This window comes from Abrus precatorius, unplaced genomic scaffold (assembly GCF_003935025.1).
Source record: "Abrus precatorius isolate BTA unplaced genomic scaffold, Abrus_2018 Scaffold10, whole genome shotgun sequence".
Lineage (NCBI taxonomy): Eukaryota > Viridiplantae > Streptophyta > Magnoliopsida > Fabales > Fabaceae > Abrus > Abrus precatorius.
In genome coordinates, this window is record NW_020874292.1 from 1,022,291 (window position 1) to 1,039,515 (window position 17,225).

The 17,225-nt window shown below is 30.4% G+C and overlaps 2 protein-coding genes across 6 annotated transcripts; both read right to left on the minus strand.

The window, feature by feature from the left end:
• Positions 1 to 527: 527 nt before the first annotated feature.
• LOC113873097 (probable protein phosphatase 2C 10) lies at positions 528 to 4,008 on the minus strand. 4 transcript variants are annotated; one of them, XM_027511086.1, is made up of 6 exons: positions 3,666 to 4,008; positions 3,402 to 3,577; positions 2,794 to 3,033; positions 2,409 to 2,685; positions 1,393 to 1,547; positions 528 to 1,296 (listed from the first exon to the last, which is right to left on the minus strand). In XM_027511086.1, exons 2-6 carry the CDS (start codon positions 3,438 to 3,440, stop codon positions 1,159 to 1,161), a joined length of 849 nt encoding a protein of 282 aa, XP_027366887.1. In that variant the 5' UTR covers positions 3,441 to 3,577; positions 3,666 to 4,008; the 3' UTR covers positions 528 to 1,158. The 4 variants fall into 4 exon arrangements, 3 of the variants coding, with proteins under 3 accessions (XP_027366887.1, XP_027366880.1, XP_027366896.1); XR_003505928.1 differs by having other exon boundaries at positions 774 to 1,296; positions 1,393 to 1,534; positions 3,402 to 4,008; XM_027511079.1 differs by having other exon boundaries at positions 843 to 1,296; positions 3,402 to 4,008.
• A 5,394-nt stretch (positions 4,009 to 9,402) lies between these two features.
• On the minus strand, positions 9,403 to 15,247 carry LOC113871087 (cryptochrome-1-like). 2 transcript variants are annotated; one of them, XM_027507860.1, is made up of 5 exons: positions 14,163 to 15,005; positions 13,388 to 13,606; positions 12,207 to 12,913; positions 10,475 to 11,277; positions 9,403 to 10,020 (listed from the first exon to the last, which is right to left on the minus strand). In XM_027507860.1, exons 1-5 carry the CDS (start codon positions 14,473 to 14,475, stop codon positions 10,017 to 10,019), a joined length of 2,046 nt encoding a protein of 681 aa, XP_027363661.1. In that variant the 5' UTR covers positions 14,476 to 15,005; the 3' UTR covers positions 9,403 to 10,016. The 2 variants fall into 2 exon arrangements, with proteins under 2 accessions (XP_027363661.1, XP_027363669.1); XM_027507868.1 differs by having other exon boundaries at positions 9,534 to 11,277; positions 14,163 to 15,247.
• Positions 15,248 to 17,225: the final 1,978 nt, after the last annotated feature.

Below are 17,225 nucleotides of genomic sequence, written 5' to 3' on the forward strand. Positions count from 1 at the left end.
AAGTTAAAATTGTTCAAAAATAATAAGGATTTAATTGAAATATGCTAACATATAAGAATTTTTTACACTGTTATCTAATCATAAATTATCATATAATTAAAACTATTGACATTTGAAATAATTACTCAAAATCGTATTTCAGGCAATTTTTAATTAACAGTATAATAATTTTTATACTAACATATATTAAAATTAAACTATAGGCAGCAATAAATATTTTTAACTGCTAAGTGGGATATTGATAAGTCTAGCATAAAAGTAGATTATATTAATTACTTTGACAAGTCGTTACCAAAGTTTTCAAATAAACTATGTATAATATACTTCCGGAAAGTCTTTTATTTTTCCTAATGATTTACAAAAGCCTTTGATGTATATTTTCGGTAGAGTAAAAAGTCTCGGTTTTCGGTTTTCATGGGTGTTTATGATCTGCGAGTCACTCTGCCTCTCACGTAATTCTTATTCAATGACGTAATGTCCTTCTGCTTGGTCAAAAAACATAAAACAGGAAATCATGCTACATTTCTAGTCTGCATCAACAGACAAAGATGCTTTTATTCATTTTATGCAAGTACTTGCGTAAATGCATGAAACATTATTCTTATGGCACCAAAAGCTCGTGTGACAGGATCGTGAAAAATCTCTGAAAAGCCAACTTGGGCACCTCCTCCAATTTGGAAAATAGAACCAAGAAAAGAGGGTCCATGTCTATCAAATATTGTGCTAAACAACTGTGTATAGAACATGGACCAAAAAAAAAAAACATGGATAGGACCAATCATTCTAGCACTCACTATACTCCAATCAATAACTAGAAGCATATTCGTCTTTTACAAAGCCGCCTGGTCTTTTATGAAGAATAAAAAGATAATATACAGCAGATTCTGAGTAGTGACACTTGACACAAAGAAATCAAACATTCTCAAGCGACAAAATCTAATGAAAAAAAAACAAAACCAATTTTAGAGCTTGACATACCCTTCTTTTTGTTTCTATGGCAAATTACCTATTTGGTCAAGATTAATCCAAACAAGTATGTAATATATGTTGTTTGGCCCAGACCATATGTTGACATGCTCTGTATGTTGAGATGTACCCTATTATTGTCATAAACTGCACCCCATCATGAAACACAGTTTGAAAGATATCATCATATCATCACCTGAATTTAACCACAACACAAGATATATCATCTTTACTGTCTCTTTTTAATGCTTCAGCTGTTAGTTGCTTAGCTGCTTTCTGTGGGTCTCTCGTTCTTCTAGCAATATCCACTGCCTCTTGATTAGCCATTACCTGCTTTACCACATGCAAATGGAATTTTTTATTTTCGTTTTTATCTTGACCTTCAAAAGCATGAGCCATGAAAACAACAATACATTTCTATTTCACCTTCCAAAGTCCATCACTTGCAAGGATTAGAATATCAGTATCAACATCTATGTCAGTAGACTGTACATCAGGGTCTGATCGCAAATGTGACTTGAGACTCTTGTCTCCAAATGCACGGGAAACAGCCAGTTGTCCATTTACTCTGGGCACATCACCTTGCATTTTCATCAACATTATCATCATCATTAATGTCACTGTAAGTATGTATAAAATGCCATCTTCGTGCGATCATAAACATAATCTCACTTATATCACAAATATGTAATATCCACTGTATTACTATATGAGACGTCCTAGTTGTTTCAACTTTCATCAATAGGTGCATTGATGTGATTTCACACTCGGGAAAATTAACTTCAACTCATTGCTGTTCTGTTGTGATTCTTTGATATTAACATATGTAGAGTTTAGCTTCTTTATATAGATTTCATGATTTTTGGAAAGGAAATTTTCTACTGGACCTTTTATGGATTGCTGACAAATTTGTAATAAACTTTTCTGTTGGGATACGTAACAAATCCCATACCCATCCCCACTGCCCTCTGAAAGGAAAAGTAGATCACAAACATAGTACACACTTTCAAGTTAAAAAAAAACAAATCATATCGGTTATGATGTGTATAAGCAAAATTTTTTTTGCAAGAAAAACAAAATCACAAATAAGTGTGCAAATGTCTAAAAAAAACTTCTGTGCTTGAATTTAGTTATGATTTATAAAATAGAGTACATAGATTCACATATTTTCAAATTTATTCCATACAGATTAACCATAGAATATTCCCTGTGCAAGGTTTTTTAATCTAGTAATACGGATGCATCATTAACAAAATACATAAATTGGTCTGCTTCTCTAGAGTATTTATTATAACAGTGAAATTCACTTAAGCAATTTGAGCATATTCTCTTTCTACCAAATGATAGCTACAGATTAAAGAAAGAAAGGAGACCCATACAAGAAACAAGAATATCAAGGCTTATAAACTCCATAAACTGGAAAAATGGAAGATTGAAGATACCTGGCAAGTTGGAGACAAAACCACCTCTATTCTCAATGCTGCCTCGTTCTGTGTTGGGCTCATGATCTGTAGTCATTTGAACAGCTTGACCTTTTCTTGACAGAACAGCTCGTGAGTCTCCAACATTAGCAATCCATAATCTTCGCCCATTAATCAATATTGCAGTAACAGCTGTTGATCCACCACGCCCCAAATCAGAACTATGTGATAGAATTTCCTGATCTGTGCTTTCATATGCTTTTGAGATAGAAAAAGTGGGGTCACTCCAAAATTCCTCCTGGGATACAATGAAGATGTAGAAGTTAACATTTCTAATTGATCTTCGATCAAATTAGCACAGAAACTATATGATTTTTTTTAACAACTCAGGAGAGTAAAAACCTACCTCACTCAAAATGTTGGTAAACAAATGTTTCTGTAAGTAGGCAGGTACACGGTCTCCCAAGTGACCATCATAAATAGCAAATAAACCCAATTCATTATCCTCTATCTTCGCAAACTTGGCAACATGATAATCTTCCATTGGGTGATTAGCTTTCCCTTTGACCAAGCTGAAACCATACTTTATTGAGCCTTCATGATTTTTCCCCTTACCAGTGCTGGATGAAGAACGTGATGCTACAAGCTGTAAAGCAACCAAAACAGAGAAATTGAATAGTCCTGCCAGTTTAGGGCACGTATATAAAAGGGAGGATAAGAATTTGATTGCACAACAAAGTCACAGTCATTGCATTAACATCACCCATATCCAACAAACACAGCCATTTAATTTTATAAATTGTAAGATAATATTGAAGATATCATAACACTCAAATTCAGTAATTTATAGGAATATGAATCCCAGAAATGTAATTCGAGTTTTCCCCCAAAGTGAGTGACCAATAACAACTGAAAACATATACATAAAATTTCTATTAAGCTCAATACAATAGACAGAAGATAATGTTTCATGCAGAAGCAAGACACAACTAAGAGGAGAAGTTACATTCTTACCTGAGAGTATGAAGCCTTAAAGCAGCATAGCTTATCCATGAATGGCAAAAAAGTTTGAGCAGCTAGTTCGACGTTTTCAACTAACTCTCAACACAAACCACTTTGCTGAGACCTTGAATTCAAATTTCGAAAGAAACCCACTTACAGAAATGGCAGGCCTTTTCCAGAATCACAAACTGTGTGATCGAAAACAGAAAGACAATAGTCAAAAACAGAATTTTCAAAAACAGACCCAAAACCCCAGAAAGCCAATAAACCAGGTACCAGTGTAGTGACAGAAGAAAAGGAAAAAAGCGAAGTGTGAACGAATCTTAGCCCACAAGTCCAATCAAAATTCAGAAAGGATTGGAGTTGTATTTGGATAGTTGTTGCTGTTTCCCTTCCCCTGCTCTGTTTCCCAGTTGGCAGAAGCTAAATTAAATAAGCAGATGCTGATAAAAGAAGCAGAGAAAAATGAGGGAGCGAGAACATTTTGTGAAGAAAACAAAATGATAATTTTGAAGGTTGTGTGCGAGGCAGAAAGGAATCGTGGGATGCTTATGTTTCTCTGTTATGATATTATTTTGTAACCGTTTCGGGAACCTTAAGCCTCGCAAAGACAGGGAAAATAAATTGTTTTTCTCTAATGCGAATGAAAAAGGGAGCCCACAAAGTATACCAATGACTTCTTTCCTGTTGACTTTTCTATTTTTCTACTGTTACAAATTAAACCTTTTTCTTTTTTTTTTAAATTAGAACACTCAGTACATAATTCCTGTTGAGTATTTTTTATTAAGAGATAATAATCTACCAACTATATTAAATTTTATTGGTCTAAATATCTAATTTTATGTACAAACAATCGTCTTAATTTTAAAATTATAATTTTTATGAGTTATTTTAAATAATAGTAGTTTTTCTGTATTGAGAATTTATTTAAAATTTGAACCATAATTTTTCTCAATTTTATTTTCAGTTTTAAAATTTTATCTATTTAATTTAGTCTTAAATTATATCATACAATATTTATTATTAATGATTAAATTATTTTTTAAAAATTTATAGAGATTATTACATTTTAAAATAATCGTACGATCTATATTTATAAAATACTTAAAAATTTTATTTTAACTTATCCAAACCTATATGGTGTTTGGAAAACTTGCTAGCAAATATTCAATATTGTATTTATTAAATTTAATACATATACATATAATTAACTGAATAATAAATTGTATTAAAAAATAATAACACTATTGAATGTTACAATTCAATTGATTATTATATCATTAATGATAAAAAATAATTGTATATTTTGATATCAGTAAGAATTAATAAAAGATATTTTAGAATTAAAAAATTCAAATGTATATTAATATATTAATATAAAGTATTAAATGTATATAATAATCAATTTTTTTATCATGAACGAATTATTATGATATATTCTAAATATTATAAATTATTGAAATGATTTTATTTTAAATTATTATTGTTTATAAAACATTTTAAAGCAACGCAATTTTAAATGTATATGAATATACTTTTTTTATATATATAAGTAGAAGTGACTATATACTTTTTATATATAAGTACAAGTTACTGTATATTAATATTTAATATTATATTTATCAAATATAGTATATAATTAATTTCATAAAATATTATATTCAATTTTATTAATATAATTTAAAGTTAACAATTTAGTCAAATATCATATTCATTGTTTATTTGCTTATAAGAGGAATGATTTCGTATATTAGTAAAGATTATTAAAAAGGTTTTTAATAAATAGAAAATTTTATTATAAATTCCAAAGATATATATATATATATATATATATATATATTCACATTAATATAATGAATTTAGAATCATAAATATATAACAATTAATTTCTTAATTTTATTGGTCTAATCGTATTTATAAATAAAATAATATTATTAATTTTAAATTATAATTTTTATTAAAAATAATTTTATGACTACTGTTATAAAAAATTAAAAGTAGTAAATACTTGAAGAAATTAAAAGCACCTGACGTTAGAACACAAAACAATAGTTTCACTATTTAAGTTACTGTAAGTTCCGAATGGATGCAAGTTCTGAAGTTCCCCGTTCGAAAGTTGTTGGAGTATATGTGCCTTAATTGCAGCCAAGGTAGGCAGTACAGGCCCAAGAACTTCTATTAGTTCACAAATTATAATCAACATTAATGTTAATTTAATTGAAAATGAACCAATTTTCCTGGTGCCTTCATCAAGTTGTTGAAAGTTTTCACTGATGCCAGTCATCAAAACCATAGATCATTGACCAACGAATTGAATTGGTCCAAAATTTGACTATTTGATTATATATATCTTTTCTTCTCAATACAACGTAGTAGGATGGATCACGAATCAACTATTGAAGTAGATAAAATTATATAAGTTAAGGTTTTAATGTTATTTTGTCTGAATAATAAAAATATCATAAACTTATGAACGTTGAATATAATGTTATTATCTTATAAATTTCTTCTACGTTATTTCAGATAATAGCAGTTTTTCATCAGAGAAATAGAAAATACTTCCGAATCATAGTTGTTAAATTTTATAATCTTTTACCTTGGGTTGTTTGACATGCTGTACACACTTTTAAGCTTACATTCTTTTCCTTTTCATTATGGTGAATTTGTCAAAACTCATTTTCAACTTTTTTTCCTTTCATTTTTTATGTATCTTACTTTCACAGCATAAATATGTTTTAAATTAACGTATGAACCTGTAAAATATAAACTCAGAAGCCCAATTATTTTTATTTTTTTAATGAAATACAAGCTAATTAAAATATATATAGTGATTGAAGCATCTCATTTTATTTCACATAAACATAGTATATTATATATAATAATAATAATAAAAAAAAAGTAAAGCCATAGTTGGGCCTTTGCTTGTCCCATCCATCACAAGTTTAAAATAAAAGAAAAGGAAGTGATAAATATGATATATGATATAACAAGAGAAGATAGATAAAAATATATACAAAGGATGTTAAATAAATATTAATACTATTGGGGTGTATAACAGTTAGAATTGAGATTTTTATGTTGCATTTTATTTTTAGAAGGCGGAATGGAGAACTATTTGTCTAATAGATGGACAAAAATCATAGTCTTTTTCAAAAGAAAACCGAAAGCTCTTTTACCTTTCAAAAGCAGCTGAGCTGAACAAGTCAAGGCAGGCCCATCTTTCCTACTATTTTCTCTTCATCTAATTTCAATGCACCATTTTGCAGGCTGCAAGTTTACTTTAATTCTATGAGGAGGTTTTGTTTCATGTTCAAAATTCAAAGCCATCTTTTTACTCAATACATTTGCATTCTTTGCTAATTTTGATTGATTCCCCAACATGGTCAAAGTGCTAATTTAATGTTACAAGTGTGCTCCATTCACTATTGGGTTTCAATAAATTAATTGATTTAGTTCTTTCAGTACTTAGTGCTCAAGTTTGCATACAAAACATTATTTTCTCTACCTTCTTCAAAACAGTTAGTTGTGAAGCACCTGATGACCTGCATACTTTAATATGAGCTAGGCTTTCAGATTTCAACTTGAGTTAATTTAGAAACTGCATAAATTCGTAGGCTCTTTTTATCATAACATTCATATCAGATGAGATGAGGAACTTTAAGTAACCACTGCCTTAATGGTTTAGTGGCAAGTAGCTATTACATCCGAATCCTATGACATTAACATGGCTCTAGGCTTTAAGTGATTGAGGTTTACTTAATAATGTTCTAGGATAGTACCCTTACATCTAAGGTGGAATCCAATGCTTTGCAAAAGGATAAAATTTATATATTATTCTTTAGGTATCTTTAGTGTTCTTCATTAATTTTAATTAAAATTTTGTTTTAACACAATTTTTATATTCAATAATATCGCAAATAAATGAAATAAAACCTTAATTTTAATTAATAAATAAAGCTAATAGCATTCAAAATTTTGTATCCATATGCATGAAGTCAATCACACGATCTTGGTGCATCACTAATTAATGCTCAAGTTAATTTTGACAATGATACAAATAACCCAATTTCATAGTCAAGAGACTTTCGAAAACAAATTTATAGAGTTCAAACAAGAAAATGTCAACACCTCGCAAGTTGATTACTTTCTTCGATTGCATGCCTTTTTAGTTGCTTGGAAGGCCTTGCCGAATTAAAGACACGAATGCGCAATTTTTTTAAGCAATTGCAACAGGGATGGAATCAATTTTGCTTTTAGGACGAACCAGATTGACCTATCATGCGCCTAAGTTACAAGGAAACACTCTACTCCTCATCATCATGGAGCATGGCACAACTCTTTAAACAATCACTTGTCAGGTAACATTAGCTTGCCATGCAATATGTTTAAAATAATGCAATTTTAAGCTCCATCATTGTGCCCTAATAAAATAATCCTTTTGCTTGTTTAGTTCAGGTATATAACGTGTCTTTTGGAGCAATTCTAAATAATGCAATTTCTTATTGATAGTTTATGTAAACAATTTTATTCAAACAAAATAAAATATATGTATAAATCGCTCAAGCAATTCTAAATTCTAAATATCTTTATAGTATTCTTGTATAATTCACTTTAACAATTCTATTTTTACTTAAATTAAATAATTTATTCTAAGAATTTTGCTCCTTTAAACCATTTAACTTTATTTAAACAAAATAGATTTCACGTGAATTCTATCTCAATTAAGTAAATTCAGTCTTATTTAAATAACTTAGTCTAAAAAGTGTTTGCTCTTTGTCTAATTTTTACTTAAGATAATTATAATTTGTTTAAGCGATTAATGTCTCACTTAAGAAAATATATTCTTACCTAAGCCAAAAATTATGCTTCTAATGCTTGCTCTCTATCTTATATTTACTTTAGATTATTAATATTTATTGAAATATAAATATACTTAAGTAAAATTTAATTATATTAAGGTATTCTTATTTAGACGAGTTATATATTTACTTAAGTTATTCATGACTCATTTAAGTGATTACTTCAAAATTCATTTAAATAAATCTAAAATTACTTAAATAAAAATAGAATTAAACGCAAATTAGATAGAATCCGAATACTAGAAAGTTAGAATTTTTAGAATATACTTCACACTATACATTTTTTATGATAAGAGAACTATAATGTTACTTTTATTAATTAAAAATAATTTTTATTAAACGTATATTTTTAACAACATTGAATGTATATTTTTAATTAAATTTTTTTTATTAATTTTTTATTGTCTACCCTTTAACTACATTAAAAAATTATATTGAAAATATAAAGTAACGGCATGGCTATAGCTGCAATGAACAATTTTGTTCTGTTTGAAGTTATCATAGCTAGTTAATTAAAGTGCCTCCATGGTCATCTTATCTTAATTTTTATTGTAGAACTTCCCGCACAGTAACTGGAAAGAAATTGCAAGGAGTTTAGGCTTGCTATCGTCCCTGGTATTTAATTAGCATGGCCAGTAACGGTTACAAACCCAGTACAGAATTAGGTTCTTTAAAGTGAAAATGCATCAATGATGACCACTAAATGAAAAAGCATATGAGATTTTACCAACTCTATAATTTGTTACTATATTCATGTGTTTTATCACAAACTCCAAATCTGATTTTTAAATTAATCAAAGTAATTGTACTTAAATGCAATTTAGAGGAACCCCAAACACTGAACGTACCCCAAACAAATAAACATGTAGACAGCACTATGACTGACACTTACATTGTGCTGTTTTAGAAATTCATTAGAAGTATGTTTCATACGTTTCATAAAATTAGCAGTTGAGGTCCACATTGTGTTACAGCAGTGATCATGGCTTGTCAAAAAACAAAAACAGAAGTGGTTGTGAAGGAAGTTAATAAATGTTGCAACTAAATGTGTATCTTCACCATCAAATGCATTGGAATTTCAAAAAGGATAGAACTTGATTACAGGTGATATTGTTCTCTAATCATAATTAAAATTTCAAATCGATAATATACTTAATAAAAGTTTGTATTAAGATTCAGTATACTAACATCAAAGGTTAGCAAATATTGCTCAGGTAAATTTTTAATTCTGATTCAAAAACAACACTAATAATATCTATAATATTACACCTAAATTTTGTTTTTCCAAAAACAATTACAGAAACAGAAAAGAAAGGGCTTTAGCGGTGTAGATTAATATGCTGCAGAGGTTTAAGAAATGTGAGTACCAAGATGAGGGGCACTTTATACCGGTCAACACAGAAATGCACAGCATGGAAAATGTAAACAACGCTTGGATGATAATAAGTAACATATCTGCCTTAAATGAAAGCACAAACCTGAGTTTATTAATAGACAAAAGATGCTATGGTGGCTCTTTCTCCCTCACTACACAAAGTATATTAACTATACAGAAAGTTGCAAATATTGTACACGAGAGCAAAGGGAATGCGAATGATCTGCCGTATGAATTGAAATTTCCATACACATTGGAGATCAGCAGTTGGTAAAAGGAGTAGGAAATGAACACGTGTATGTCCAATGCGGGTTCAACATCTCACTTTCTCTCAAGATAAAAGTGAGTGTTTATTCCACCTCCTTGCTTCTAATCTAGTTGCTTCAACATCAATTACCTGTAATTAAGATTTATTTGTGATAACATATCTAGAAGGAATCAAAAAAAATAAATCATAAGCATTAAATTCTCAGCTCTCGGGACTAACTTTAAGCATTTACAAACAGAAAATTCTTATAAAAAAAATACACATTTATTATATTGAATTTATAGAAATATAGTAAATATTTTTCTTTCTAATAAACTTTTATCTATTATTAGCTACTTATACTCGATCCTAAGGGCTTAAGTTAACAAAACTCTTAAAGTTAAATATAGAGCATTGACAATTCATTTCAAGTGCTGACAGAATGTACGCGTACATATATAACATCTAACAAATTTTCAAGAAATGCGAGATTAACTAATAATTGAACTAAGAAAATAAATAGCTATTAATTGATGATTTAAAATTAATTTAATTACAAAGTACTTTAATTTAACTGAATGATAAATAAATTCAAATATCTTACCCAGTCTGAGGTAGTCGCCTCCAATTCAGCAATTGGTGAGACTGAGGATGGCTTTGCAAGAAAGATGAACTGCTGGTTATACCATTTTCATCTCCTACAAATTGTTCTGAGTAACTGGAGGCTGGTGGAGACCATACTGGAACTACACCTCCATCCCTTTCTCTCCTGCCACTACTTGAAGATTCTACTGCAGAATCTTCAGCTCCATTTCTTAGCTCCATTATAGTATTGTGTTGTATTCGTGTATTCCTATGAACAGTCGGCAACACCCTTTCATTCAATGTGTCTCTTGCATTTTCTTGTGCATTTACATTTATTGGCACTTCAGCTCTGCTGCTCTCTTCTACCGTGTTTCGAAGATCAGAGGAAGTTTCTTCCTCTTCCACTCTCAACAAGGAAGAAGTAATGCTTGGAACCATCTGATCCTGGTAGTGTCGAGCAACAGGATGTGGATGGTTCCTAATAGGTTCAGGACTTTCCTCCATTTGTATGTCTGGAGGAAAAGCAGCAGGAGCTGATTCAGAAGAGTCTCCAAGTCCTTCCTCAGTTCCATTTTCAATTGCAGCTCTTGAAGCTGCCTCTTGTTGCCACATTTCTGAGAGTGCTTCTTGTAATCTAACTTTTGCTGCACCTATTACCACAATTGGAAGAGGATAATTTGATCCTAGTTCTATTCCAGCTGCTTGAAGCACTGTTTCTGGTGCATTCCATGGATGATGTATCCATTCAGTTGGTAATCTAGCAAGTTCTGGAAGCCAGCGTCGTACATATTCTCCATTTGGATCAAAATTGTAGCCCTCAAACTATAAAATCCAACAGCTAAAATGAGTGTGTCTATTACTAGAAAATCTATCAATTTTTAGCATTCAAGTAGCCGACAGTAGTACATAACGTCAGTACCAATGTTAATAATCACTAACTCAAAATTCAATCTTATTGTCCCTATAGTTGCTAAAATTCTGAAGTATTCTAAAAATACATTTTCACTATCCAAATATATGCAAATCAAGGAATTTAGAATTCCTCAGTCCAAACGCAACTTAAAGGAAGTCTAAGTCATGCCTATCCTAAGAATTTCAGATTATTTTCAGACTGCACCCCCAAACCAAATAATGAAGCTCCTTCACTATCTCAAATCCAGTAGTCACAGTGGAATGGTTTAGGCTTCATTCAAAATTGATATTCAAACAGCCAACTCGAATATAAATATAACCACTGGCCTGTGCTATACATGCATTGAAATTTTTGGGCCAGTGAGACCGGAAATACTTACCAGTTATCACTTATCATTATATTTCACTATGGAAAACACTTAGGGTGGATAGAATAATCTCACACTATGAGCAAAAAATATAAAAATCAAATATTATATGTAACAGGATTATGCAACACATCTCGTGGTTTTCCGGATTAATAAATAAATATGTTAGAATATATAAAAAACATCTCGTAATATCAAGATTGTATCTTAAAATAATTTGGAGTATGTTAGGATTAGTTTCCATATTTCCTATTAGCTCTTATAATTAGTTTTCACGTTTGTTTATAATCTCATTTGTTTCTAAGGAAATATGAAAATCAATCCTAAAAGATAATCTAATATACATTAAGATATTATGATATATTTTTCATATCTTCTGACAGAAGACGTGCACATGCAAACAGATAATCATACATCCAAAGGGCCATCACAGAGCAGGATTAGGCAGCTTTTACACAAAAGTAACAGCACCTGTGGATTATCTATTCGGTCAAGTTCACGACCATCAGGGAGCGAACCAGATATGTATTGCCAACCAAGAGCATCACTTTCAAGATCTGCATCCAAGAGGGTGTCCCAGAAATATTTCATTCCCCATCTCCAAGGGAGCTGCAGAACCTTCACAAAGAAACTTGAAACTACAACACGTATCCGATCATGCAACCAACCAGTGGCCCACAACTCCCTCATGCCAGCATCCACCAAAGGGTACCCAGTTCTGCCTTGTCTCCATGCCTTAAAATAGCCTTCATTTACAACCCATGGAAAGAACTTAAGGTGGCCTAGAAGAGGCCTTTCATGACTATAGGGGTGGTTGAAACTAATGTACCTTGAATATTCTCTAAGACCAATAGATTTGAGGAACAAGTTCACACTTTCTTGACCGGCTTTGTTTCCTTCATTGGCCCACAACACTTGCTTGATGCGGACAAGATGGAAAACCTTTTTGACACTCACCTCACCAAAGTGCAAATGGGGTGAGAGAAGTGAGGTGGTGGCACTGTCAGCTTTGCTGCGATTTTTTGAGTACTCAATCAATGGACCATTTATGAATGTGGTCAATGCCTTGTTAGCATTGCTCCACCCAGGTGACCATGCTCGGGCAAGAAGTGCATTGCTGCCCTTCTCTGATTCATCTTCAAACACCAATGTATCACAAGGGCACCTTGATACATCACCTGAAAGAGGGAAAAAGTTGTCAACAAGTGAAAATTAAGGTAAAGCCTGATGAAACAAGAAAAATGAACAGTACTTACAAAACAACCATATAGATGATGCAGACTATCAGAAGCCAGAATTGAACTACACTTAAAAAGAACTTTTCTTGAATTTGTATATATATTTTTGTTTCTAGTCAACCATAATTGAAGGCCTTTTGGTTACCTAGGAACATTTTAAGTATAAATTTGTGCATCCAAAATGAACTCCATATTGTTAAATAATATGCTTATTATCCTTTGCACCCTTTTGTTATGTTAAATAGCAACTTAACAAGGGGTTTTAAAAGAGCATAGGTGGGTTTCTAGTCCGACTTAGATCACTAATGGACTTGAAGCACAAGAGCAAAACGAATTATGCAGTTGTCAACTACTCTTAACACTATGAAATTAAAAGAAAATTGAGGCTAAGGAAAGAAGTTAAAAAAAGTATACCTGGGATAATTCTTTTAGGTGGGAGACAAGGTGACTCAGGGTCATAAGGCATGCTAAGACATCTTTCCCAAAAAGCAGCAAAAGTTGTGAATGGTCGACCACGAGCATCATTGACATCCCATGGTTCATATAACAAATCCGCGTTAAAGGAACGTACTGTTATGCCCTGAGCAGTGAGAACCTCCTTTGCTCGGTGATCCCTTATAAGTGACAGCGGATCTACAACATACAAAATCACAACTAACATTTAGACATACTCCTACTCTCCTGTATTTTGCAAGCAATAACTGATGAAAACAGAAAAATATAATAGTGAAATAGAAATTTTGAGCTTATAAAAAAACATATCCGTAAATATTAATAGAAATGACAAACCAGTTTGTACGAAAAAGTAATCAAAGAAATCACAATACAAACTGATGAGCTGATTAAAAAAATCAATAAAAAAATAGATATCCTGTCCAGTAAATTGCCTCCTGACTAAGAAAACAACACAGCTTACCAAACAATAAAAGATAAAATAATACCAATAGATATAATCAACGATCCTACAGTGCACGATGATGCTTATAACTATGCAATGAACCTCCCAAAATCTTTGTATCATAATAGCAGATATCAACAGATGAAATGTATTGAACTAACAAAAAGTAACACAATAATTAAACAAAATATAATAAAATAATACTAAAGCAGCAAGCACTATAATCATAAAGAAGCACCTGAAGTAACAGACACTGAGATAGGAATAGGAAAAAGAGGATAAAGAACTGACCATATAAATGGTTAAAAAAGAGTTGAGTAGCTCCAGTGGACTTGACAACCTCAAGTAGAGAAGAAACACTATCAGTGGATCGTTTAGTGATGAGAGGAGTGCCAAGACTTCTCAAAGAGGAATCAAGATGAGCCAAACTGTGTTTGAGCCACCACCTGGAGACCCTGCCAGGATAGTATTGGCCTTCTTCTTCAGGTGCCCATATGAAAACTGCAACCACAGCTCCTGCTCTCACTCCTGCAATAAGTGCTGGGTTATCCTCCACCCTCAGATCTCTTCTGAACCACACTATGCTGCATCCACCACCTGACATCTCAACAAAAACTTCACCCACCCCACAACCTTAAACTATTCAGACACAAACACACACACACCCTCTCTATCAAGTTTTAACCATGACATGTAACTTGTCTCTTTACTTCCTGTCTTCTGAGTGCTGAAGAAAACCAAGCAAAAAATGTTAATTAGCTTATCTTTTTTCAGTTCTCTCTCCTCCCCTTTTTTCTTTGTCTTGGTTTTTCTTTCTAACTTGTTAATGAGAGATTTTAGGCCATAAATAGGGAAAACCACATTTTGATTTTTGGGTTGACGACTTTTTAAGTTTTGGCACTTGTGTTTTGCCTGTATTTCTTCTAACTTATCATGATTAGTTTATCTTGCTTTTGCGGTGAAATTATTTTCCCACAAGTTCGTGTATTGGTCCTTTCACTAGCTAGTTGTACGAAAAAACCCAAGGATTTGAGAGAGAGAGGTTGAAAGGAAGAGGAAGTGCATAAGATTGGTTAAGTGATAGGGGAAGATACATGAATTGATAGGCAAATTGCAGCCACAACTTTTTGTTCCGTAGATTTTTCATTTTTCTGTTCTCTTATCCTAAGAACTATGCGATAAATAAAACAAATCCATCGTCCACGTCTATCGTTTCTTGTATTTCTACACAACTTGTGACTCTCACTCACACGTTGAATACTCGCAAAAATCGTACTACACTCTCAATTTTAATTTTCATGTTTTGGCGCATACGTTTTCCTATGAATATGAAGCCCTCATTGGTCCAATAGGGAGTTATTACTAGCATTTAGCACACGTTGCTTAAATTAATGAGCTATGGTATTTAATTTGAAAGATACCAGAATATTGCGATTGATTGCACATATCATCACATTAAAATACATTTACTCGGTTAATTTTATTTTAGCATATTTTCTTTTATTTGGTTTTGCTATTTATTATTTAACGTAGGCTGATTAAGAAATTAATAAGTTTTTAATTAAAAATCACAATAAAAACATATTAATAATATAAAAATTATTTTGAACCTCTTATAATTGTTATAGTTAAGATGACAATATTAAATGAAAAATTCACTCTATACTATTTTTATATCTAATGTGTGATCGCGCTTATTTTTTGGTTTTTCCTTCTTATGAAAACGCTATTTGTACTATTAAAAGGTGACATTTTAGGTGTTTTTTTTTATTATTTGTAATGCATTTTTTAGAATGTGCATATACAAAAAATAAAAATATAGAGTATCGTACATGATATCAATTTTTAATAGTTTATATAATATAATTGTTTTTCTATATGTTGAATATACCTGATTTTGTTACTTCTGTCCTTAAAAACACCAACATGTACCTGGCTACTTATTCTTACCCTGTTGCAAGGTAACTATAATATTTACTTTAAAAAATAATTTTTCTAAAATCACATATTAATTTTATGTAATAAATTTATTTATTTTTAAACATAATACTCATTAAATCCTATAGTCAGCTGTTAATTGTTACCCTAAAATGTAATTAGAAAATTATTCAGAAATTTTAAAAATAATTATAAACAATAATAATATGTTTTTATGAATTTTTTCTTGACTTAGTTAGATTTAAAGTCAAAATAATATATATGAAAAATTAATTTTTTTATTAACTAAGTCTCACCCAGCTTTAATGGGCTTAATTAATTCTTTGACTACCGAGCTTTATTGTAAACGGTAAGTGTTTTTAACTAACAAAATTTAGGTGCTTTTTTACTAATTAAAACTGTGATATATATATATATATATATTAAACATACTTTAACCTAATTTTTTTTAATAAAGAGTGATTAAATTATATCAATGTAATTTATATGTACTCCTACATTGTTTAGTAATTTTTTTTATTAAATTTTAAATTAAAAAATGTATGTGATAATTTATTCATGTAGAATAAAAGTAACGTAATATATTCTTTTGAAACATATAAAAATAGAGACCATTTATTATATTTTTATAAATAATTAATTTTAACAAAATTTAATACAAATAATTGAGATAATATATAAACATAAATCAATAGTTAGACTGAGAAAATTTACATTTTATAAAAAAAATATTGATGGTATAAAAATTAATTTGTATTGGTATTTTTTAAGTTAAAATAATTTTAAAAAAATCAGTTTATAATATAAGTTTTGAATAAATCAATTATTAGAAGCATGTTAAAGAATATATGTACTTAAAAGAATATAGTGCTAATATTTTTTCTACCATAATGTAGATATTTTTTACTCATAATATTTATTTTAGTAAAAAATGAATCTTGCTTTGACGTTTTGACATTATAGGATTTTCTTTTTTTCACGCTTACTCAAATTGTGATTTGGAATCTAGAATTATGTTAGACAAAATGCAATTCAACTATAATTTTGTTAGATAAATTGTTTATTGTGGATTATGGATGACACTCGATTTACAATATTTTAAAACATAGGTCAGAAAATTAAGAATTATAATTAAATTCGAACTCCATCAGTATTCACAAAAGTAAGTTATGATAGGTAGCAGATTTACCTCCAAAATGGGTAATAAATTAAGATTAATAAAGATGAGTGCACGTAAGAATATTATAATATCCACCTAACCTAAACTCGCACATAAAATATAATACAATAAATTTAAAATAAATGATAAATACTTATAGTGTTGGGAATATAATGTCATGTTCGGACTTAAACAAATGAGGCATTGTCATGTTAATGACATGTCAATTAGTAAGCAAACATCTATAACTTTAGTAG